We start from the raw sequence: 25193 nt of genomic DNA on the forward strand, positions 1-25193 counted from the left end.
AAAGACCCAACACTCACTCAGGAGGGTAGACTAGCTCCTATAACTTAGTGCTAATGACCAAAAACCAGAATAGCCCCAGCTCTGCCTCTCCCCACCACCCACACATGCCTACCCTTGTCTGATCGCCTCCACCATCTCTAAAACCTTTGATGCTCTCCTTGTCCCTGTCCTGCTTGCCAGCATTCAACCCAGTTACTTCCCATAGGAAAGCTCTCCAGTTCTCAGCACATTTAGAGCGATGCCAAAGAAAACGTTTAATCCCCTTAAGACCAGCCAGAAAAGAACTGGCCTCAACAACTGAGTCTGTGCTGGCTTCCAAGAATTCTGGAACATACAGGATTATTACCAAAGGAGGTGGAGACCACCTTTCTGGGCAATTTACAAGGGCCCCAGGGAGGCGTGGGTGTGGTGGACCCAACATGTCCCCTTTCCCTCAGGTCTCAAGGAAAATCATCCAGCCAATCAATGCCCTCCATCCAAGGATCTCTCCCCATCGGGGCTATAGGGAGACACAGAAAAACTGTGGTCTCCCCAACTCACACAGCACAGCAATCTAGGTCCTCACCGAGTCTCCTAACTACCTGGCCCCACCACTATTCCAAGTAGGACTTTTTGACCCCATTTCACAAATGAGGCACCTAACTTAGGAGAGTCTGGATAATCTGGGCCTCCCAGGTGGTTCATGTCAATCCCTGTGGCTTTCCTCTCAGGTACCCGGGTTCCCCAACTGTCCTTTCTGGGGTCTGCCTTCATCCTCCTGTCCCAGCCTCACTGAGTCCACAAAAGGGCACAAGTGCTAGCTGAGCACAGGCTGCGGGACTCAGCCTACGGGAGGAGGCCCACTCCCTGGATCTTGCTGACCCCCTCTAGTTGGACCAAGAGCCTGCTGGGGCCAGACTGAGATCCTGACTACCAGGTCATCAGAAGTTAGCCCCTCCATTCTTGTCCCCAGCAAACTCCCAGGAAGGAGAGCGCCTCAGCTTTTCTAGGGGTCCAAGAGTCTGCTGCCTACAACCACTGAGCAGCCTCAGAAAAGGGTACAAATGAAGTAAACTAGTACTTAAAATAAAACAAGCAAAAAGGCAGTCTAAGAAAGCTCAAGTTCTTTTCCATCCTGACAGGATTACCCTAAAAGGTGCTGCAGAAAAAGCAACACTTAAATAAGAGTCCTCAGACAACACAGCTTTTCAGCCGCCCACGCGCCTGAGATTCGCCAGGGCTGGCCCCCTGCCGACAGTGGTCATCTGAGGCCCGCGGGCCACTAGTCCTCCAACACGGAGCTCTTGGCTTCCACGTATTCCAGGGCCTTCGCCTTCACGGCCTGCACGTCCTTCTCAGTGCCATGTTGTTTCTCATAGTCCAGGTAGCGCTTGAAGAAGAATTTCATTCGCTTGGGAGCCAGGCTGAGATGAATGACCCGCTCAAAGATGTCCCTGTGAGGAAGAGCAAGGCAGCATTTGCCTGTTGGCCCCCGGCCACTCGACTGCTGGCTAGCTGTCACCCTCTGGCCCTGGAGCCAGGCTGTCTGTTTTCCAGCACTCTCACATCTGTCTTTACATTCATTACCATTTTAAAGTCCTAAGGTGTCCATGGGAAGATAGACTGCCACCCTCTTTCTAGATCAAACACCCACAGGCTTGGGCAAGGCACTAGTTCTTTCTGACCTCAATCCATCCATCCCTAATCCTCTCTGCCTTGTGGAGACACAGGCGACAACAGCAAGCCCATGAACATTCTCTATCACCAGAAGCAGGTACAATGAATTACGCAGGAAACCCAAATTTCCTGACTCCCACACCAGGACCAGCCTACCACCCACCCCAGGTTCCAGATACAGAAAAAGAGGCTGCAAAGTGAATGCCTCAGGACCTGGTATGTCATGTCAAAGATGTTCTTCAGAGAGTGTAAGAGAACCGGGGATCCTGGAAGCTGACTGTGGGGCTAAAACTTATCCACTTGGCCAACGTCCCCCAATCCCCACAGTTAAATCAGCCCCGATCTGTCTTCCCCTCTCACCGGACTTCCTTCTGGCTGCCATGCTTAATGGTCATGTCGATGTAAACCGACCAGACATCAGTGCGCTTTGGGTAGGTGCTCAGTGTGTTCTCAAAAATGGCTTTGGCCCGTTCCGCATCCCCTAGCTGGAACTCCAGCTGGGCAAACTTGGCAATCACATCCACATCTGCAGGGAGAGGACAGCTCAGATACACAAAGCGGACAGACCCCTCAACACAGCACAATGTGCTACATGTCAGACACCGTCTGACCCCTGACTCCCTGCTCCCAGGTTCCAAGATGACAGTTGGGACAGTGGGGCAGTTTAGGGCCAAATACACAGACGGGTACTGATCTATGACTTCCACTGGAGAGTCTCTCTGGGCCCAGTAGGGAGAGGGGGCAGGGGCAATAAAGTTAGCACTAATTTTTTTTTGTTCCTTCATCTTTGAAGTTTAGCATCTGAAATGCAACACATGGTTACGTCCATGAGCATGTAATCAATAGAAAAATAGTTATATGCCCTCCACTAGGCTTTCCCAACACCACACCCCCCTCAGAGAAAACCCCCAATCCCTACGTCCAGATATCAGAGAGCCTAATGTGATCCAGAATCAGGCTGGAAGGTGGGGCGAACACTCACGCTCTTTATTGGGCAGACACTCGAGGGCTCGCTGCATCACACGGTGACTGGCCCCAGCCTGGCCCCTCCGCAGAAGAAAGGCACCATATTTGATCCAGACAGATTTCTCCTGCCTGAATCGCTTCAGCATCCGGTTGTAGAGCTCACCAGCTTCCTATGGGAAAGAAAAGGTAAGCTACAGAGTGTGATACAACAGAGACAGGCAGCAGCTATGCTCATGACGGGCTAGACGTAGCCTCAAACTCCAGTCACTGTGCAGGCCCAATTCTAGGTGCCTGAGGGAAGCAGAGAGGCTCACAGAACACATGAAGGAGCCTTACAGGTGGGGAGTCTCCCTATCAATCCTGTGCTGCATGGAAGTCCAAACAGGAGAAGAGAGAAGGTGAGAACAACATGGGGGCACACGAGAGACAGAAAAGGGACACTCTGCCGAGCTGCTGCCTCGTGGCTGTAAACCCAAGGGATATACACCAGGGGTCAGCTGTCCCTTCACTTCCTTCCGCTGCCGGCTGCAGTCCTAAAGTGGAAGGGGGAGGAAATGACTCCGCCCACTTAGAAGCCAAACAAGTTAGGGCCCAGATGACACATAGCAAGCCTGTGGCAGGGCTGTATCCAGAATGGGGGAATTCATCCCTGTGACTTCCCTGCTGCCTCTGTGACTCCTAGGAGTTAGTTTCTGAGCAGCTAAGGACCCTCCGGCAGCGGGCCACCCAGATCAGACTCCTACCTGGAATTTCTCTGATTTGGTGTAGATGTCAGCCAGATGGAGAAAGACCTTGAAAGGCTCATTGTACTGCACAGCCCGCTCAAAGACCTTGGTCAGTGACTCCGGAGAGCCGTACATGTTCTCTAGATTCAGCAGAGCCACCCATACATTCAGCTTCTCCTGCTCCTCTCTGGAGAGAAAGTCAGCACATGAGCTCCATCACCTCAGCCCAAGTTAGCCCCCACTACTGCCCAGGGATGCAGACTGGAACTATTTCTTCGTTCCCTGGCTCTATCCACATCCTCAGTTTCCAGCCCCTAGTGAGAACCCTGAGAAGCCCAGTCCCCACTGCAGCTCACACAGAAGCAGAACGCCAGCCCCTGACTGTGGGGGTTCCCCTGGCATCTGCCTCCATTCCTAGAAAGGAAGCCCACTAAATCTTAAACTGGCTAGATGTTTGGGCAGGAAGGAGCAGAATCTTCTGGTCTCTCTCTCCAAACTAAGAGAATGAAGCAAAGGATCACCATCCCTCCTCTTAGCGGTCAGAAAACTCACTCTACCCTGTGCCTGGAAATGGCCACCGAGAGTGTCCGCACCCAGGTACGTGGAGTTATTTCCCCTGTTCTACTTCTGCTCCAAGTTAGGCCCTTTATTTCAGTGTAGGGACTCCTGTAAACCCTTAGCCACTTCAGTGAAGGAGACTATAAAATATTAATGAGCAGATCTGTTTCACAGATGGCGCAGCAATGAGACAAGCCTGGGAACCCATGGGTGCGGGTGGCGGCCACCCAAACTGCTGTCGGCCTGCCGAAGAGGAAATGACCCACAGGCGGCAAGCTCTGCAGCCGGCGGAGACACAGCCCTCCCTTTCAAGAGCCACCCCCCCCACCAAAGCAGAAGGACAAGGCCGAGACCTGAAGGAAATGGTCTTGAGAGCCCTCTCAGCCACGGCCCGGGCCTTCTCGATCTCTGTGGCCTGCAGGTGGAAGGCCATGTACTGCAGCCACAGGATGGAGCTGTTGGGGGAGCTCAGCAAGAGTCGGTCAAAATCATCTGCGGACTCTGGCTGTCGTCCGGGATCCATCAGTGCCTCCTCAATGCGGGACAGCTCTTTCTCTGCCTTCTGCTTCTCCAACATCCTTTCCTTCTTGCTCCTCTTCTGCTACAGAAGGCACAAAAGTTAGTGAGTAATCTGCTCCTCAGACCCTTGCAGAGGTCTGTAGTTGAAGCCAAGAGTTGGCAGGGCAGTCAGTGAGCTCTGTAAATACTCCCCAGCCTGAGATTGCCCTGCCCTGCCAGGGGGGACACCCAGGCCAGGAGAGAGCAAAGAGAGACTAGCACCAAGGGGTCCCCTGCAAAATACGACACCGTGGACTGCTGTGGCTTGTCGTCCTCCTCACTGTCTGAGCTCTCTCCTCGAGGTGGTAAGGCCGGGGTCAGAGAGTCTAGCCCCACGTCCCAAATGAAACCGGAGGACAGCTGTAGCCGGGGCACTTCTGCTGGCCTGGTTGGCTTCCCCTGAAGGAGCACAAGAGGTGTGTGAGGAAAGCACTCAGCTCGGGCTGCACCCTGTTCCGACCCCATCCCACCTGGAGGAGCAGGGGCTCCCACCAGGCCCAGAGACCCTTGCTCCCTCCCAGGGCCAGGCTAGGCCCGCTCCACTGGAGAAACCACAGTAGTGATGTGAAAGCTTTTCTTTTTTTTATAATTTTTTTTTTTTTTAATTTTTTTTTCAACGTTTATTTTATTTTTGGGACAGAGAGAGACACAGCATGAACGGGGGAGGGGCAGAGAGAGAGGGAGACACAGAATCGGAAACGGGCTCCAGGCTCCGAGCCATCAGCCCAGAGCCCGACGCGGGGCTCGAACTCAGGGACCGCGAGATCGTGACCTGGCTGAAGTCGGACGCTTAACCGACTGCGCCACCCAGGCGCCCCGAAAGCTTTTCTTGTAAATACATTTATTTAGGCAATGAGCTTTTAAGACATATGTATGCAAAAAAACAAAAAACAAGAAAACAAACAATCCACCACCACCAGCAGCATACATATGCATACATATATACACATCTGTGTACAAAGTGCCATACACGTGTAAGGAGATAGTAGAGCCAAGACAGAGAGATGAGAAGCGTTCCGGGGTGTAGGGATGTTAGTACCTACAGTCTGGGCAGCCCTTTCTCAGTCCTAATGGTACTGTCCCCATCTTTCAGAAGGGGATGCAGGTTCAGGAAAGGTTAAGCTTCCCCTTTATCTGCCCATCCCACTAATTTAATTCAGCTCCACTCAATAAATACTGATGAGAATTTCTTTTATGCAGCCCACTCCTTGGATAAAGCAGTGGCCCCACCTGGTCATATTTTACAAGAAGTGAGAGGACAGCGTGGGCCGGAAACTGCCCAGCTCGGAGGCAGGAGACCAAGGGCTTCCCTCCCCAGGGCCGCCTCCTCTCTCCATCAATGCTGACCCTCACCTTGGGCAGCACACTCCTCTCTTCCACCTCCTCTTCCCCTTCCCGATAATACACTTCAACACCACTGTCGTCTTCCTCTGACAGAGCAGCTTTCTTCTGCTTCTTCTTCACTCCTTCCTGAGATGACAAGAGGGAAAGATGGCGAGTCACCCTTCCCACCCAGGGGAACCCGCTGGCGGCCTGGGGCAATGCCCCCTCCTCTGCCCCTGCTGGCACCATCCAGCGCCCGGCTCCAAACTCACACTGCTCTCGGTCTAAGAGAAGGCCATGTGGCGTCTGGCTGGCTCTGAAATGCTCTCCTGTGCCCGTGAGGGAGGCCATCCTCCCTGAGGGACGTACCTGTTCACTTGCAGGCTCCCGACGCGGCCGCTTGCCCTGCTTCTTGGCCTGCGGTTTCTGGGACTCGCTCTTCTCCTTGCCAAGCGGCTGCACTGCCTCCTGCCCTTCCTCGTTCTTCTTCCCTTTCCTTTTCTGATTCTTCTTCTTCTGCTCTTCTTCTCCTTTGTGCTCTTGCTCCCCTGCCTCCATTTTCCTCTCCTCTTGCTTTAGAAGTGGCAGTCCTAGGGAGGCGGGAAACACGTCCGGCTTCCCAGTGTCACCGGGGAGGAATGAAAGCTCTACCAGGTTCTTCTGGCGGTTCAGGCTACAACAAGGAGGGAGGACAATGAGGACAACAGAGGACAGCGGGCTCGGCAAACAGCCCAGGCCTTTCTCTCCAGATCAGTCCAGTTTTCCGGGCCCTGTCCTACCTACTTGCAATCCGTTCAGTATTCTTTGGTGCATTTTACCATGCTGAATAGTAAAATACAGGGGGCAGCTCTGATGTCCCCTTACTCTGTCCCCAACAAGTGCCGATGCAGAGAAAAGTCTCCACGTCAACTTCTAGGAGCTGAGGCTGGGGCGGAAGTAGAAGGCTCCAAACAATGGGATTTTGTTCAGCTGAACATTGCACCAACACTACCTAAGCCGTTAAGTCTAGTTTACCTCTTGAATCTCCTCCCAGGGCTCCTCGGAAAAGAGGGCGTATGGGGGTGGGGAAGACACCTACCTCAGGACCTTGGCTGTAAGCAGCTTCCCTTCCGGGAGGTATCTGTTATAAAGGGCTTTCTTGGACGGGCTGTACTGGGAGACATGTGGGTATTGGGCCAAACCCACAACAGAGGGGCCGAGGCTGACAGGAGAGAGACAAGAGTTGTGTGGTCACAGGGGTGCCTGGGTGGCTCAGTCAGTTAAGCATCCGGCTCTTGATTTCGGCTCAGGTCATGATCTCACAGTTTGTGAGATCATGGCCTGCACTGGGCTCTGTGCTGACAAGCATGGAGCCTGCTTGGGATTCTGTCTCCCTGTCTCTCTGCCCCTCCCTGCTCACACACTCTCTCTCAAATATAAATGAGCATTTTAAAAACATTAAAAATAAATTTAAAAAGAAAAAACAGAGTCCTGTGGTCATAAATACAAGAGAGTCCCAGCCTAGCCTAGTGCCTCCACTTTCCTAGGGACCCAAGTTGTGACAAGGATTTATGACACACACAAGTTCCTGGCATTCACAAGGATAAAAAGAGCTCTGTAAACTAGAAAAAACTATCAGGCATAAATGAAGATGGGACCGAAGGGCATTTTCCATCCCACACCAGAGCACCACAATGCATCTATCACGAATGGCCAGAGGAGATGAAAATGGGGAAATCGTAGCAGAGAACGCTGTGCTATCTGCTGGTTGTGAACGTCATGTGATTTCACTGAACAGTTACAAATCACCATCAAACACCAAACCAAAGAAAAACCAAATGAACTGAAAACTGAAATTGGACATGCCATGCTCTTTGGTGTCCAAAACACCAGTAAGAATAATTCAAAACGCTTTTAAAAGTATAAAACATCTCAGAATTTACAAACTGGTGGGAACTCATTGACTCCCCTTCCTTCATATTGTCTCCAGAGGAGGTGACCAAGGACCACCACAGACCACGGACCAGCACAGGCCAGGGAGGGCGTCGCATTTGGCCCACCCCCCCACACTCCACCTCACTCACCCAAAGAGCACACCGTGCGGCTGGACAGACTTCACATAGCCCCTCAGGAGCTGCCCTTCCTGAATATCCTGGATGGAGTTAATCTCAGCATCAGTTATTTTGCTCTTCGTCTCCGGGTTTGTCCTAAGAATGAAAGGCTTATTATGTACACATACCTCAACCCTCCCTTTCTCATCCACTCCCAACTCACTTGTGATAATCAAACTCTACATCCAAGAATATAACTCTGGACCTGACTGTAGGATATGACAACCTCAGAGCCCAGCCCCACTCTCTCCTGAAGGCCTGTCAGCCTTGGCCTCTAAAACATCCATTTCTAACCATGGAACGAGCGGACTTCAGGCCAATCCACTTCATGACATGCCACTAACTACGGAACCCTGGGAACCAGATCATCTTCCCTTTCCAGGGCCACTGTGTGGCCACCTTGAATAACACATTCAGATGTCTGAACCTTCCCCTGGGCAGCAAGAGTCTGAGCAGACACGTTCTTGTGGCAATGTGAATGGCCACAGCTTTTCTGGATAAAGATGGGGCAAGGTAGAGAGTGCACAAGCAGAGAAGAAAGGGGGGAAGCCCAGAGTTCTGTGCAGCCTTTCCTCAGTGCCCTCCTTGTCTCCACCACAGACACTCACCTAGACGATCGCAGCGACAGAGTCAATACATGGTCTGTAGCAGACAGGACGTAACACCTGGAATGAGAGCAAAAAGAGATGTTGACTTCTCAGCATCCCAGGAAACAGCAGAGGGACTCAGCCTCCTCTCCACAAGGCTGACCAACAAGCAAGAGTGAGGGGACATGACACCTGGGCTCTGTTCTTCATTCTGTCAAGAATGTGCTGAGGGACTCTGCACAAGTCACCTCCCTGAGCCTCAGTTTACTAGTCAATCACTACCTACTCTTCTTACTCAACAAAGGTGCTAGGAGTAGAAAATGAGAAGGGGCATGGAGCCCTCGGGAAGAGACACAGAGCCATGTGGTGGGTACTCAGGAGGTGTCAGCAGCCTGACACTGGGTCCTGGCAGTGTGCAATCTCAGCCACTAACCACCAGAAACCATGACCAGTGACGACCTAGGTGTTAGGGCAGGATCACGGCAGCAGATCAGAGGATAACAGATCAATGAGTCCTAAGCAGGGGAGGCTTCCAGGAGGGAAAGCAGAGTTTACTCTTTGGTTAAGGTTTCCAAACTTCGTTCATTGAAAACAGCACTTAGCAACCCAAAGTTGCAGTTTCAAAATATAGAATCTTAGCAGTAGAAAGGATCTCAGCAACAGTCCAAAGGTTTCCCATGACACACACCTGCCTCCTAGCCCACAGCATCCTCATTCCCAAAGCAGGCGGGACCTTGAGGGATCATCTACATTTAGGCAATTAATTTATTATCCACATGGGACAGATAAATCACAACTGAATGTGACTCACAGGTTTGGCTACAATAAAATATATTAAAATTAAATAATTTGCTAAAAGTCACATCTGCATTTTTTAAAAATGTTTATTTATTTGAGGGGGTGCAGAGAAAGAGGGAGACACAGAATCCAAAGCAGGCTCCAGGCTCTGAGCTGTCAGCACAGAGCCCGACGTGGGACTCAAACCCATGAACGGTGAGATCGTGACCTGAGCTGAAGTCGGACACTTAACCAACTGAACCACCCAGGCACTGCCACACCTGCATTTGTAAGCCCAAGAGGCAAAGCAGAGATCACCCTGGATTTCTCATTCCTTTTCTTTTCCTAGGCACTGGCTATCTCTGTGCTGTTTAGCTCAGATAAGTGGTTGTGAATTTATTATGCAGGTGCTAGTGGCTGGCACACCTGAGGTGGGAAAGAGCATTATGACTCTCCAGCCCATCTCCTCAAGGCCTCTGCTCCACTGTTAGTCAACTTGGAGTCTCAGAAGTCTGTACTATGTCAGGCCGAAGTCCGCCTCTTCAATGCTAATTTATTCGCCCTATCAAATGACTTTAAAACTCTGAACCAGGCTCATTTTAGTGCACAAAAAATACCCCATAAAGCAGCTCCCAACTGCAAAAGGTTACTATCTTTCTGCAGAGAACACCTATAGATCAATTTTTTTCTCATTAAAAAGATGAATGCTGGGGCGCCTGGGTGGCGCAGTCGGTTAAGCGTCCGACTTCAGCCAGGTCACGATCTCGCCGTCCGTGAGTTCAAGCCCCGCGTCAGGCTCTGGGCTGATGGCTCAGAGCCTGGAGCCTGTTTCCGATTCTGTGTCTCCCTCTCTCTCTGCCCCTCCCCCGTTCATCCTCTGTCTCTCTCTGTCCCAAAAATAAATAAACGTTGGAAAAAAAAAAAAAATTTAAAAAAAAAAAAAAAAAAGATGAATGCTTCAATAGGAAAACAAGCAAGCCACTTGGACAAGCAAAGAAAGCCAACCAAGAGGGAAAATGACAGTAGGAGAACTGCACACCAAAATGAGAGATCAATTTTTGCCTAGTCAATGGCTGAGACTAAATATCAAGAATAGCCAGTTTTGACAGGGATGTAAGAAATAGTCATATTTATTGTTAACAGGAATGTCAATGAGCACAGTCTTTTCAGAGAGCATTTTGGCAAAATGTATAACATTGTTTGGCCCATTAATTTTACTTTTGGGAATTTACTTCACAGATATACTTGTGTTCGTGTCCAAACATATGCACGAAGATACTCACTTCAACATTACATCCATCAACAGAGGTTTAGATAATGACGAAAGAAAGAAAGAAAGAAAGAAAGAAAGAAAGAAAGACCAAGAAATGTTAAAAATAAGGTAAAAGAACAAAGTAAATTTAGATATACTAGCACAGGAAAAGAAAAAAGTCCACGATAAACTGCTATGAGAGAACAAGCAAGTTGCAGACTATATATCAAATGAAATTCTATTATTACATAGAAGAAAATTATACCTACAAAGTCCTGAAGAATAGAGACCAAGGTGTATAATGGTGAAAAGTGGTGGAAAAAGGGGAGCATCAGAACTTTTCTTCTTTGGGGCACCTCGGTTGAGCGTCTGACTTTGGCTCAGGTCATGATCTCACATTTCATGAGTTCGAGCCCCACATCAGGCTCTCCGCTGTCAGCACAGGGCCTGCTTCGATCCTCTGTCCCTCTCACTCTGTTCCTGCCCCATTTGCACTCTCTCAAAACAAAACTTGTCTTTTTTTTCATACTATTTTTTCTGGTACAAAATCACCTATCACATCTATACTTTCTTTCTTTTTTTTTTTTTTAAAGAGAGAAAGCAAGTGAGTGGGCAAACTGGGGAGAGGGGCAGTGGGGCGGGGGGTGGCAGAGTGAGAGAGGGAGAGAGAGAGAGAGAGGAAGAATCTTAAGTAGCCTCTGCACTGGGCTCGGAGCCCGACACAGCCCCTGAGCCAAAATCAAGAGTTCAGACAGTTAACCAACTAAGCCACCTAGATACCCCTCACATCTATATTTTAAAAAAAGAGAAATTTAGGGGTGCCCAGATGGCTCAGTTGGGTAAGCGTCCAACTTCGGCTCAGGTCATGATCTTGTGGTTCATGAGTTCAAGCCCTACATTGGGCTCTGTGCTATAGCTCAGAGCCTGGAGCCTACTTCAGATTCTGTGTCTCCCTCTCCCTGTCCCCCTCCTCCGGTCACACTCTCTCTTCCTCTCTCAAAAATACATAAACATTAAAAATAAGTAAATATATATGTAAAAATTAAAAAAAGAAATCTATAATCCCACATAGAGCTGAAAAGGGAAAAAACACAAAAAATTTGGCCTACCTGACAACCTTCTGGGGGATGAAGTCTTCCAGGGGCATCTCTGAGTAGGAGTCACTCACGTGAAATATACTAACAGTTCCCATCTTCCCAAAGGGGAAGGAGACAGTCAGCCCCTCCTTGGGAGTCACCTTCACCACTCGGCCCATGGCCACTTCCCCTTTCTCAAGCTTGTGAGGACCTGGTAGGAGAATGAACCAGATTCAGGGAAGAGAAAGTGAGCCAAGAAAGAAGGTAGAATGCTGGCCAACCACAGGCTGGGTGGACCAGAATGATCACGAAGACCCACATTACCATGCCATGTAGTCAGGAATCCCAGGGCCATGTGGTGGACAACCCCTCCTGAGACACTTGAGAAAACCAACTATGTTGGTAAAGGTGACTCAGACAGTAGCAGAGTGACACAGGCCAAAGAACAAAGCCTCAAGAGAAAAAGTGTTCCCAGAAGGCACATACTACACTGGGCTTTCTGAGGACCCCAATACCTGAGACATCCTTAAACCCGGACACTACCTGACGACTCTTTCCCACTCCTTTCTACCCCCTCCCTTCCCTGACCAGGCATTCATCACCACACCTATAAGTGAGAGACACAAGAAGGCCTTGGAAGAATCTGGGCCAACCACTGTAGCCTTCAGGGCCTGGCCAATCCGGAACTTCTTATCTGGATGTTTCAGAACCTGGAAGGACAAGAAAATTCCTTTCATGTTTAAAGAGAGGTCTGTCATTTATCCAAAACTACTGTCAGTTATCCAAAACTACAGCACTTAAGTCTCTATATCAAGTATCTCCCAAACCATTCCCTGAATAAGTACATGGTTTCCTGTACCCACTGCAAACATATACCAGACTCTGAGTCGAGCTTAGGGAGCCTGGGTTTCCTCTCCAGGGATCTCAAGCACACTGACCTTGAAGCTGAGAGAAGTGAGCAACAAGGGAATCCTCCCCCGGATGTCTGGAGCAATCTCCACCTCAAGCCATTTCTTAACCACGTTGTACTAGAGAAAAAAAACAGAAGGGAAATGGAATGGGATGGGATGGATATAAACATCTCTTTTCCCTTCATTAAAACACAGACTCTCCAAAAATCACAGGGTTGAAGGGGCCCTGTTCCCAAGGGACAGGAATCCACCCTCTACACCCCACTGCCTCTGCCATTCTCTCACTTCTCAGGCTTCACTCAGAGTCTAGCTCTGAGCCTTTGCTAGGCTAGCCGACCATGCATCCCTCCTGGTGCCTCAGTTGATAAGAAGGCTAAAATGACCTCAGAGATGGCTTTAAGCAGCAGGAACAATTTCAATGACCGCTGCAGCCTTCTCCAAGCTCAGCTGTGCCCAATAATGGTTAATCCTCTCCAGGGCTCAACATCTGATTTCTTTTTATTTTTTAATTTTTAACATTTATTTATTTTTGAGAGAGGGAGAGAGAGAGCGAGCACCAACAGGAGGAGGGACAGAGAGAAGGAGACACAGAATCCCAAGCAGCCTCCATGCTGCCAGCACAGAGCCCAACACGGGCCCTGACCCCACAGACCACAAGATCATAACCTGAGCCAAAATCAAGAGCCAGACAGTCAACCAACTAAGCCACCAAGTGCCCCTAAATCAATTTAAATTTTGATCCTTCTCTGTTTATAGGGCCCTGCCCTAAACACAGACCCCCAATTTTCTAAGTCAATTCAACAAGACATTTATCAAGCAACCACTATGTACATGGCATCACAGTGATAAATAAAAACCAAACCCCACCTTCAAGATTAGAGTCTACAAAGAGTAAGTCAAATAAATATGCAAATAACCAGAGCAACAGAAATATGCTATAGGAAAAAATAGAAGAACGAGTAATATGGGGAGATTATCTGTGCTGGGCCATAAAGGGTTGTAGGAAGAGAGGGTACTCTGGGTAAAGACAAGAAGGGAAAAAGAGAAGGTTTCCAGGGTGACTGGAACACAAGGTATATGAGGTCAGATTATGAAGAGCCTTAAGTACAGCTCTAAGGCACTGGGGGTTTATGAACCCCACCTACGGACAATAGGTAACTATAGGGATCAAGCATCAGTGACATGCCCAGCTAGAATGCTTATGAAAGAAGAATCTGGCAGCAATGAAGAGGAGCTATCCCTCAAGGTCAAGCCCCATCCAACTTTTTCTCTGATACATCCCAACCGGTACAGTTTTCACTATCTCTTCCTTTCTTAAACTCCTGTTCCACTTGGGATTAGAACACATAATCTGGCACCCAGGTATGCATTATTTTGCATTGCACTTGAACTTCATCAAAGGCAAGCATCTAGAATCCAAGAGCGCATTCACTTTAAATCTTGCTCTATATTGCTCTTTCCCTTTTGTACAATTAATCTATAAACATGCTGAATTGTGAGTTGCTTGCTAATTGTTTCATGTTTAGCTCCTCCATTAGGGCTTCGGTCTTCCACAAACCGGCATGGTAGCAAACAGACTCAAATGTCTAGTGCTAATGGCCTTTGTCTCCAGCTCCTCCCCCACTTTCTTCTGAAAGAAGGAAGTATCACACTGCAAGGTGTGCACTACTCACCTTCTTCAAGAAGCAAATCACGGTCTGTCCAGCCTGGTACTGTTTAATCTTCTCCAAGGGGCTGACAGTGTGAGTGTTGAGAGCAGTGCAGCCATCCTTCTCCAGCTCACTGTTTGTAGAAAAGCAAAGGAAACAGTGGGCCAACCTCTGGATAAGGCTTCTAGCTTGAAACCAGCTCCCCCAAATGGCCATGGATTGACTGTACCCCCTCATTCATGCCCACCTCCCACACTCCCACTTCCCTCCTCCAAGGAGAATGTTCATAATACCTGCACGAGAGATAATCTTTTCCATTTCGCTCACCTAGGTACGAATAAGCTATAAAGTAGTAGCCTACAATAACCTTTACAAATTTAGGAAACAAAATTGTTTTACTTCTTTCACAATACTTTAGCTATTGCTTTATAGTTTGCAGAACTGCTCTGTCAAATAATCTCTCACTGAATTGTGACAACAATCTTATGTGTGAATTAGGCAGGGTAGATATTCTTGAACTCATTTTATGCTCTTGAACCAGGAGTTGAAGTCAGGGTTCTGACTCAAAAGTCCAGGGCTCCGTCCCCTACGCTACTTTGCCATTATTATTGTCTTGATTCTTTTTCTTCTCAGGAAAGCAATAAGGGGATGCGGTTATCAGCCCACAAATCACTTCAAAGGTATCACAGAACTCCCAACTCAAGTAATTTCTAAAACAAAACCAAACTTATCAATAAGACGGTACAAATAATACTGGTAAAACTGTAACATATAACAGGCACTGGTGACTACAGAAAAATGGAAACCTTCATATACCAATAAAAATTACAAATGCATATACTTTATGATCCATTAATTCTACTCTACAGAAATCCTGGTACAGATGCCCAGTAGAATGAGTTCAAAGATGTTCACTGTGGCATTATTTATAAAAGAGAAAAACTGGGAACAACCTTAAATGTCCCCCATCAGATGGCGAACATACAGAGTTGAGCCCATTCATATGATGGACAGCTATTTTCACTACACGCACAAGAGCAGATCTCAAAGACAAAATTTGGAGAGGAAAAAACAAGTTGTAAAATATTAAGTACAGCATGACATTTATGTAAAATGTGAAAACCACACAAAACAATTTTATAAATATATGTATGTATATGTGTACATATAATTGAAATACAAAGAAGTTGGATATGTATCAAATTAATAATGGGGAATCCATCTTCTGAGGGTGCAGAGAGAAGCCTCAGGAAGGGAACATCTGTAGGATGTTACTTCTTAAAACACACACACACACACACGCACACACACAGAAAATCTGTGTGCCTGGCACTGTGATAGACAATTTATATACGTTATCATAATGCTTATATGGTAGGGGGCGCCTGGGTGGCTCAGTCGGTTAAGCCTCCGACTTCGGCTCAGGGCATGATCTCACGATCCGTGAGTTCGAGCCCCGCGTCGGGCTCTGTGCTGACAGCTCAGAGCCTGGAGCCTGTTTCAGATTCTGTGTCTCCCTCTCTCTCTGCTCCTCCCCTGTTCATGCTCTGTCTCTCTCTGTCTCAAAAATAAATAAACGTTTAAAAAAAATAATAATAATTAAAAAATAAAAATAAAAAAAAATAATGCTTATATGGTAGAATGAAAAAGCTTATTCCCTGAACAGATGCCACTGGAATGTCTCTGTTATTGGCTAAATTGTGTCACTCCCACCTCCAAGTTCATATGTTGACATGCTAACCCTCAGTATCTCAGAACATGAATGCATTTGGAGATCAGGAACTTAAAGGGGTGATTAAGGTAAATATGAATGTCAAGATGGGCCATAATCCAGTCTGACTGGAGTCCTTATAGGAGGATTAGCCTACAATGCAATGACAATAAAACCTGATTAAAAACCGGACTTGAATAGACATTTCTCCAAAGAACATATTAAAAAAAAAAAAAATGACCAACAAGCATAGGCCAAGGCACTTCACATCACTAACCATCTGGGAAATAATCACCACAGTGAGATTATCACCTCGCACCTGTAAGGATGGCCATTATCAAATACACGGAACACAAGTGTTGGCAGGGATGTGGAAAAAAGGGAATCCTTCCCTGCACACAGCTGGCAGAACTACAGAATGATACAGCTGCTATGGAAAACAGCATGGAAGTTCCTCAAAAAATTAAAAACGACCATATGATCCAGCATTCCCACTTCTGGGTATATATCCAAAACAGGATCTCAAAACAGATACTTGTACACCCATGTTGACTGCAGTGTTAGCCAAGATGTGGAAGCAGCCTAAATGCCTGTTCACAGATGTATGAAGAAAATGTGGCCTACACATACGTGCATTATTAATCAGCCTTAGAAAAGGACAATCTGCTATATGCAACAACACGGATGAACTTTTAGAACGCTATGCCAGTCAGAAGGACTGGCCATGACTCCACTTACATGAGTTATCTAAGTAATCAAACTCAAAGAAACAGAAAGTAGAATGTTGGCTGCCAGAGGTGGGGGGTGGGGGAGGGGAGGGATAAATGGAGACTGGTTCAATGGGTATAGAGTTTCGGCCACGCAAGATGAAAAAGTTCTGGAGATCTGTTCTACAATAATGTGCACATAGTTAACAAAACTGTGATGCACACTTAAGAACTGTTAGGAGGGTAAATTTATGTTTTGTGTTTTTAGCACAATAAAAAAAAAAAAGAAAGAAAAAAGAAAAAGGGAAGAGATTAGAACACAGGTATCTACAAAAAGAATACCACATAAAGACACTGGAAGAAGACAGCCATCCGCAAGCCAAGGAGGGAAGACTCAGAAGAACCAACCCTTGTTAATTAAACATATCTACCCTTAGCTTGAATACATTACTTGACCTCAACTTTTCATTAAACAAGGTATACACCACAGGTGAAGATCTGGCAGACTGAAGCGACCAATATGGTGAAGTCTCTGTTCTCACAACAAAGACTAGAGAAGGACACGATCAAAATCTACAAAACTAAAGTAACCACAGAGTAAACAAATAGGAATGTGTGCATCCAACAACTCTCATTATTCTGGAACTAAGGGGCTTTACTTTGAAGTTCCAAGAATGTTGTTAGCACCTCGAACTCAACGTTCCAGGAATATCTGCCTATCTCAGGCAAGCCTTCCCAGAAATATTCCACTTCTATTCTGATACCTTCAGGACACTGACCAAACATTACTCCCTGACAACAGAATACTACTCAGCCATAAAAAAGAATGACATCTTGCCATTTGTGACAACATGGAAAGACCTAGAGAGTATTACACTAAATAATAGACAAATAACTCATGGTTTAACTTCTATGTGGAATCTAAAAAACAAATGAATAAACAAAAAAACAGAAATAGACCCATAAATGCAGAGAACTGATGGATGCCAGAGGGGAAGTGGGTGGCAAGATGGGCAAAATGGGTGAAGGGGAGTGGGAGATATAAGCTTCCAACTATAGAATTAGTAAGTCACAGTGATGAAAGGTACAGCATAGGTAATGTAATCAATGGTATTGTAATAGCATTTTATGGTAGCTACACTGGTGAGCATAGCATTAAATATAGATTTATCCAATCACTATGTTGTACACCTGTAACTAATGTAACATTGTGTGTCAGCTATAATTAAAAACAAAAAAAAACAAAACCTTACCCCCTAAAAGTTACTAAAGAGGCTCTTCTATAATATCCCCAGGCACTTAAGATTTACAACCTGTGTGGATCCCAGGGCTGACTTTGAAGAGCCATTCTCTCAGTCATGTGTATCTAGCTTCATTCATTGATGACCCATTAATTTTAGGAGGCTGAGTTTTTAATGGAGGAAGCAGAAGCAGATAGATCCATGGGTCCAAATGCTTAAGATCCTCAGGAAAAAATGATCCCAAACTGGATCCAACACTAAATGGAACTAGTATTCCTCCACACAGAATCCCTCATTGAACACCCCTCTACAAAATCCACTAGAACATGACCTAAGATGCCAGTCACCAAGCAGTAGTCTCTACACTCAAAGAACAGGTATTCTTGGTTACATGTTTTTTATTCTGGGAATTACTGAGTTTTAGAAAGTTGGGTTTAGAGTAAAAATGCTTCTTTTTGTTACACGCTGACAAACAGAACTGCAACCAGTCTTTTAAACCCTAAATATAGCTTTTACATTAAGTTTCATATAATTCTTCTAGCCCTATGACAGCCAAATATCCCTACTAGAGAAGTAAGACAACATGGACAGAGAGAGGCAAAAAAAGCCACAACACTGGCAGAATCTAGACTAGAACTCAGGTTCCTAACTCCAAAGCCCCACACTCTTTCCACGAGCCCATGCTGCTGGGGTTCCCTCACCTTGGCCGGACACTCAGCTCCGGAATGGTTCGAATAAATCTGGGATGACTTATTGGGAGAAACCTGGAGGAAGAAATAAGGTCAAATCATTTCTCTTATGCTCTGTACCACCATAATCTGCACATCAGAATTTCTCTACTCCCACGAAACTGAGCTTAAAAACCACCTGGATCCACTGCCATATCACCTCCTGGGGACGCGTCAGGCCTGAGGGTTTCCATTCTTATCCTCTGCAGTAAATGTTAAGGAGCTGGCTCATCTGACCTTTTATTATTTTCTTATTAAACCCTTATTTCCTTACAGACTACATACTCCAACTCTTTCACTCTGAAGGTAAGGAAATTGAGGTCTAGAAAGAATAGTTACTGAAATTAATAGGCAAATTATAGACCAGACTTTGAATGATTCTTCTTTCTTATTATAACAAGGATTTCTACTGCAGTAACAATATCACATGTAGATTTAAAGAAAATGAGTGTAATTAAGGCACACAGTGGAGAATGAATGATAATAACCTCTGATGTATACTGAGCAATAGCTGTGTCAGGCAACCTGCTTGGCATACTGCATCCTAGATGTTCTTTTAGCTCTGCAAAAAAGGTACTAACCACTTATACTCTCATTTTACAAATTAGGAAAATAAAAGTTAAGTAACAACTTAAGTCATCGTCACACAATTTTAAGTGGCAGATGTGAAATGCAAACCCAGGTCTCACTTTAAACCAATGCTCTAACCATTACACCATATGCCTTTTAAAAAAAAGGGGGGGGGGAACAAAAAGATTCTTTTGGTGAACATTTCTGTTAATTAGAAGAAAGTCTGATTCATGCACAACTTTTTGGAACCTGCTCAGTGCCCACAATTACAACAGTCTCCCCTCAAAGACAGCCCATCCCCCAAAGCCTCCATACTTGAATGTTTTCATGTCTCGCCCACCAATCACTCGGGCAGTGACCGTCTTCCCAACTTTCAGCTTGGCAGTAGGAGATGTGCCCACTGGAACATCATCTAGAATGTGGGAGGCATGAATACAGCCAATGATGCCGTCTTCCAGGGTCACAACCACATGAGTGGGTTTAATGGACTTGACAGTCCCTGTGACCATGTCCCCAATGGACAGGGTGTGCTTCTTCACAGCACCCACCACCAGAGCTGGATCTGCTTCCTCGTCTTCATCGACTGTCTCAGAGTCCTTCCGGGTCTGTCTCACAGTCCTCTTAGTAGCTGGCCCCTCAACAGCCAAAAGAAAACCAGTCACTCCTGGTTCTGTGGTCTTGAGGGTTAGGGAGACACCCTGTCCCACCTGCAACTTCTCTGAGTCAAAGCGGAAGGTGTCATTGAGGTGAGAGGTCAGGGAAAAGGCTGCCAGGTGGCCAGTCTCTACCAAGGAGGCGACAGCAAAGGACTCCTCCAAGTGCTGCACGATCGCCTGGTGCTCACTGCCTTTCTTCAGCTGGAAAACAAAAAAAAAAACCCACCATCCCTGCTTCTTACGGGGCACAAGTGCTCAGTCATCACTCACTGGGCAGTGCGGGGCTGGGGAAGCCCTCTTGATCCCAGGGGAGCCAGGCCTAGTGCGAGTTGTAACAAACTAGCTTTCACTTCCTTGACCTAGCCTCCCCCCCGTTACTGAGGTGGCCTGACTAAACTCAAGGCACTAAATCAGAATCCTGGGGACTTAGCTTTTGTTTTGAATTCAGATTCCTATCCTAGAACTAGTGAATTCCTACTCCTAGAACTGAATTCCTATCCTAGAACTAGTGAAATCAGAATTTTAGAAGTTACTGAGGTGATTCTAAGCATAGCCGGGTGCCCCCTAATGGTTCTCCAGCTTGAAGATGCTGTGTTCCTGACTTTCATTGTTCCGCAGCATCCCATCCAATTTGTTCACCTTTTCAACCATTCACAAGAGGCATTCCTGAGAGCTTATTGTGTGCAAGGCATTTAGCCTACCTTTCCCCAAAATCCAACCTGTGCTCACACCCTTATATGCACCAGCTTCACTTAGATAAATTAGGGACCTGCCAGAAAACTTAGTGAGGGATTAACTTTGTTTCTATTTCTGTTTTCCCAAGTCTTAACTATAGGCAACCAGACATTAAGAATCATTATGCATGTAATTCTCTCTACCATACCCTACACAATTAGATGCTTAAGAAGTACTTTAAATGATGACCAAATATATATATCATCCAGAGGGAAATACTACAAATGTTGAGATTTCCCTCAAACCCATTCTTCTCTCACACAAAAGTGTACAGGAGAGGGTGTAGATGAACAGCCTGGAGGTCAGAAGCACCCACAGACATGTTCTGTTTGGTTCATATGTTTTAAAAAACACAGTTTCCAATGTTTCCCACATTTATTTCAAATAAAAATCAAATTCTGCCTTCTCTTAAAAATCAGATGCAGCAACCCTAGATGCAGATGTTCCTGCTTAGCCACGAGTCTAAATCATCTCTGCCCCTCTATGGGCTTCTCATGCCCACTTCAACTCGTTTACATGATCTACCTGGCCCTGGAGACTGGGTGACCACATAATTTATCACTGGAACCAGAGGGCAAGTCAGTGCTATTAATAGCCACACCAAGAGGTATAACCATGACCCGGACAAAGCCAGACATAATGATCCTCTTATCTATAGCCATTTGCATTAGAACCCCTGAGCAAAGTGTGTGGGGCTAAAGAGGTCCGCAATGCCTTCGAAACCTGGGGAACGGAAGTCATCCACAAGCTTACCTTTTTAGCTTTTCGATTCACCAAATTGTGGCAAAGGGAAACATGTACCTCCAACTTCAGCATATCAATATTTAAGATTACAGCTTTCTTTTTCTGCCCAGGTTCCACCTCTTGCCCTGCAGTGCAGAAAGAATCAAACACAACGTGATCACCCTCTTGGAGCAGGGAAGGAAGCATCTGCCCAAGAGTCTTGCAAGCCCTTAGGCACAAAAAAGAAAAGACAGCATCTGTTCTGGGTCTATAGGGCCTAGGAAAACCCAAAGTCTGGCTCCCATAATTCAGGTTCAGGTGTGCCTTCATTTATGCACCCTGACAGACAAAAATCTAGACTTACCCAATTATAACAATAAAAGGATTCACACCTAAACATCCTTTAACATGCTGTCAACTGCATTGATTTTCATTCATGAACGACAAGGATGACAAAATTTTCTACTGAATCAGCTCATCTACACTATGTATTTGGAAATTCTGTATCCAGGAGAGGGAACAATGAGCAAAGGATTTCCCCCAAGAACCACGAGGGGCAAGACAGAAGTGCTCACCTGCCCGATGATATCTGCTCGCTCTCAGGACCAGGCCAGGCACTGGGCCCTCACTGAACACCACAGAGCCATCCTCCAACACCTCCTGCACCTCTAGGTCAAGGACCATCCCTGGAATCATCTCAGCCAGTGTCTGGATCAACACAGAGTCTGCCAGAGACCCAAAGGAAACAGGGATTAACAAGCAGAAATGCTCACCATTCTTTTCCTTTAGAAATGTGCCGCCATGCTGGGGACGGCAGAGCATTGCAAGCACTGTGAAGGTAAAGTCACTTTGGGTAGAAATATGTGATACCCATGAACACTCCTATCGCAGGCAGAGAGAACTATGCCTCTTACCAATCCTACCTGGCCACAGTTCATGAAAGTAGCCAACAAATACCACACACACACCCTTTCCTTTGACTTCTGAATTTTCATTGCTTCTGTTTGGAATCTACCCTCTCAAGCTTCTTATTCCCAAATCCCATCAGGGTGCCAACAATCCTACCCATGGTTCAAAACAGGAAGATCAGCATAATAATTCCTCACAAAGTCTTCCAGAAGGTCCCTGTTCTATTCTATCATTCACCAGATATTTGTTGAATAAAAGAGCAAGGGAAAAGGTGAATGGATTCACAACAAACGCAAACCTGAGGCCATAGAACTAAGGGAAATTTTGGTTTTGGTCTGGCAGGGAGCACAAGGGGGACCTGGAATCTTTATCTGAATCTGGGTGGTAAACAGGAATGTTCATTTTATAAACATTCACTGAACTGTACCCTAAATGATTTATGCCCTTTATACAGGTTATACTCCCACTAAAAGAAAAAAAAAAGTTTATCCAAATTGTTTGTAGTATCTGGGAAGCCCAACAACTCATTGGAACAGATGGGCATGACGTGTGACACACGCCCTCACCCGCCCCTCATCCCCAGGCCCCGCGCCCCCACCTCGGCTGCTCATGAGGCTGCGCACACCCTGCCGCTCTTCCAGGCACTGGCTCAGGAGGAGGAGGCTGGTGGTAGCCAGGTCCCCTAGACCACAGTCCGACAGCCGCAGAGACAGCAGCATGCGCTGCTTCTCCTCGTCCACATTGGTCACCTTTGCAACCACCGTCTGCCCCTCGACAAAGTGGTCACTTGTGGAGGTCACAAACTTGTCACTCATAATCTAAAGGGAAGAGTGGGCAGAAATTAAGAAACAAGTATCTATCAAGACAACCCATTTAATGCCCCCCCCCGAAAAGAATGTGGGGTGGGGTGGGAGGGAGAGATGGGACCCAGGACGCCCGCCCCCTCCAAGCTGTCTCTAAGCACAACTCTACCCCTCTTCCAGAAAACCATATGAGGCCCTGGCTGTCCAACCCAACCTCCTAGAGGGCACCCAACCAAGGAGACACATCACTGGCAAGCCAGAGGAACACGAGCTGCCCATGTCTCTAACACCCATGGTAACCCTCTGCCCCATGCTACACATGCGTCTGGGGGCTTCCCCTCTGCTCCCATTGTTAAAATTGCTCTGGCAAGGATTGCAAATAAGATTTGCCCAGGGAAAAAAATCAGGGAGACAAACTTCTGGGAAGGAAGAAGTATTTATGAATTATCTGTGGCAGGAGTAACAACACACCATTTTCTTGCAGTGACGTTGGCAAGATTCCTCCCAACTCTGGGTCTCAGTTCATTCAGCAGGCATGAGGGGGTTCAACTATGGGATCACTAAGATTTTTCCCAGTCTGAAAAGTCTATGAATTTGATGACACTATGGTGGAGGGGATCATTTCAAGGGTGTTCTGGTAACATAACACCTCAAAAACCTCAGAAGGTTGTAAAACCTGTACTCAGCTGCTCAGGAAAATCAACTTCCAGGTCTATACACACCCAGAGTATAGAAACGAAGGTGCCTTTTCCTCTAGGACACAGCCCTGCACCAGGACACACATGGCTGGGCAAGGTCTCAGCCCCATTCCCCGCCGGTGCCTTTTGCCTTCCCCCTGAAAATCTTTCAAGGCATTCGGGTATCCTGCTCCTTTCCACCCTCAGGTTCCATGACCCTAATGTCTCTCCTCCAACACTCTTGGGCATGGAACTGAACTCACAGCTTTGGGGGCCAGTCCACTAAGGCCTGATGGGAACTGGACGAACACACCGTAGTCCTTGATGCTCTTCACAAAACCAATGAGCAGCATCCCAGGATGGATTTCTGAGAAGCTCTTAGGATCCTGGCCGCCCTCCACGGTGGAAACCAAAGCTGGCTTCCTGCAAAGGAGCTGGTAGCACTTCATCAAGGAACATTCCAGAAGAGGCAGATGAACTTATCCATCCATTTCCTTTTTCCGCCCTACATCCTCTGTTGCTACAATGGTCTACGCATGCAGACCAGCAACATTAGCATCACCTGGAACTTGTGAGAAATGCAAATTCCCAAGCACTGCCCCAGACCTACGAACTCTGGGGCAAGCCCAGCAAGCTGGCTGAACAAGCCCTCCAGGTGACTCTGATACACACTCACGTTTCAGAACCAGTTTTCTCCCTCTCCCTATGAATTCATCTCCAGATTACCGGAAGAGACAAAAAAAAAAGGGACCGGCTCAGCCCTGTGGTTTGGCAGCTGGATCTGCCACAGTCTTCACACAACCCTACCTCACCTCCTCTGCCTATCTGCACTCTAAGGAGATTTTATTTTACATTCTGTGTAAATAACATCCTACTGCCTCTTTTCTGGCAGTGTCCTCCTTCGAGGTGCACACACCAAGACCAAGGGGAATATGCTGAGTCCCATATGGGGGGGGACAGGAGGAGGAAGATAGCACCTACCTTATGAATTGTTTCAGCTCAAGGGGCAGGCGCTGAGTGTCTGAGAAGGCAAGGTGTGCTACTGGAAATATCCCACTGGGACTGGCAGGCCACACCGCCCCCTCTGGACTGGACTGACCAGCATCTGCTGATAGGACTTCAATCCTCTTACTTTCCACCAGGTCTGGTCACTGGTCTGGTTTTGTGGAGGTACTTCTGAAGTCAAATGGCTGACATTTCCCCATGGGGTTTCCAATGAAGAGCAGAGCCTGACCCAGAATCTTCCCCCAAGGGCCCATGGCTCACCAGATACCAGTAAAGGATACAACATGTCCCTCACTCTGGCTCAGACACAAGACTCTGTGAAGGATGTCGCCAGCCTGGAGCCAGTGATACAACAGAGGGCCGTTGGCGACATGGTCCGACAGATGAGGTATGGGGAGGAAAGCAGGGACGTTGTGGGGCAGAACAGCCACCTCCAGCCCATCCTTGGTCTTCTCTAAAACCTTTACATCCACCAACTACTCAGGAAAAGAAAGACAAAAAATAGTACTTATCTTGAGCACACAGCAACCACACCTGGCTCAGGCAGACATCAGAGGTATCAAGTTCCAGCACCAAGGATATGGAGGTCAAGATCAGAGA

General features: G+C 47.0%; 1 protein-coding gene across 2 annotated transcripts in view; it reads right to left on the reverse strand.

Annotated features, from left to right (window-relative positions):
* Positions 1 to 229: 229 nt before the first annotated feature.
* The window catches only part of PDCD11 (programmed cell death 11), a 44494-nt gene continuing 19530 nt past the window's right edge, over positions 230 to 25193 (reverse strand). The window contains exons 15-36 of one of the 2 annotated variants that reach the window (XM_030334513.2): positions 24875 to 25069; positions 23852 to 24022; positions 22707 to 22926; positions 21775 to 21924; positions 21230 to 21345; positions 19401 to 19942; positions 18489 to 18551; positions 14153 to 14261; positions 12507 to 12596; positions 12176 to 12278; positions 11602 to 11779; positions 8485 to 8541; positions 7850 to 7972; positions 6865 to 6987; positions 6156 to 6459; positions 5817 to 5933; positions 4713 to 4862; positions 4259 to 4503; positions 3366 to 3534; positions 2639 to 2792; positions 2017 to 2182; positions 230 to 1433 (exon numbers count right to left, since the gene is read on the reverse strand). In XM_030334513.2, the coding sequence (XP_030190373.1) occupies positions 1262 to 1433; positions 2017 to 2182; positions 2639 to 2792; positions 3366 to 3534; positions 4259 to 4503; positions 4713 to 4862; positions 5817 to 5933; positions 6156 to 6459; positions 6865 to 6987; positions 7850 to 7972; positions 8485 to 8541; positions 11602 to 11779; positions 12176 to 12278; positions 12507 to 12596; positions 14153 to 14261; positions 18489 to 18551; positions 19401 to 19942; positions 21230 to 21345; positions 21775 to 21924; positions 22707 to 22926; positions 23852 to 24022; positions 24875 to 25069 (3717 nt within the window). In that variant the 3' untranslated portion in view covers positions 230 to 1261. Of the gene's footprint in view, positions 1434 to 2016; positions 2183 to 2638; positions 2793 to 3365; positions 3535 to 4258; positions 4507 to 4712; positions 4863 to 5816; positions 5934 to 6155; positions 6460 to 6864; positions 6988 to 7849; positions 7973 to 8484; positions 8542 to 11601; positions 11780 to 12175; positions 12279 to 12506; positions 12597 to 14152; positions 14262 to 18488; positions 18552 to 19400; positions 19943 to 21229; positions 21346 to 21774; positions 21925 to 22706; positions 22927 to 23851; positions 24023 to 24874; positions 25070 to 25193 lie in introns of both variants that reach the window. The other variant, XM_030334512.1, reaches the window with a different exon arrangement.

Source organism: Lynx canadensis, chromosome D2 (assembly GCF_007474595.2).
Source record: "Lynx canadensis isolate LIC74 chromosome D2, mLynCan4.pri.v2, whole genome shotgun sequence".
NCBI lineage: Eukaryota > Metazoa > Chordata > Mammalia > Carnivora > Felidae > Lynx > Lynx canadensis.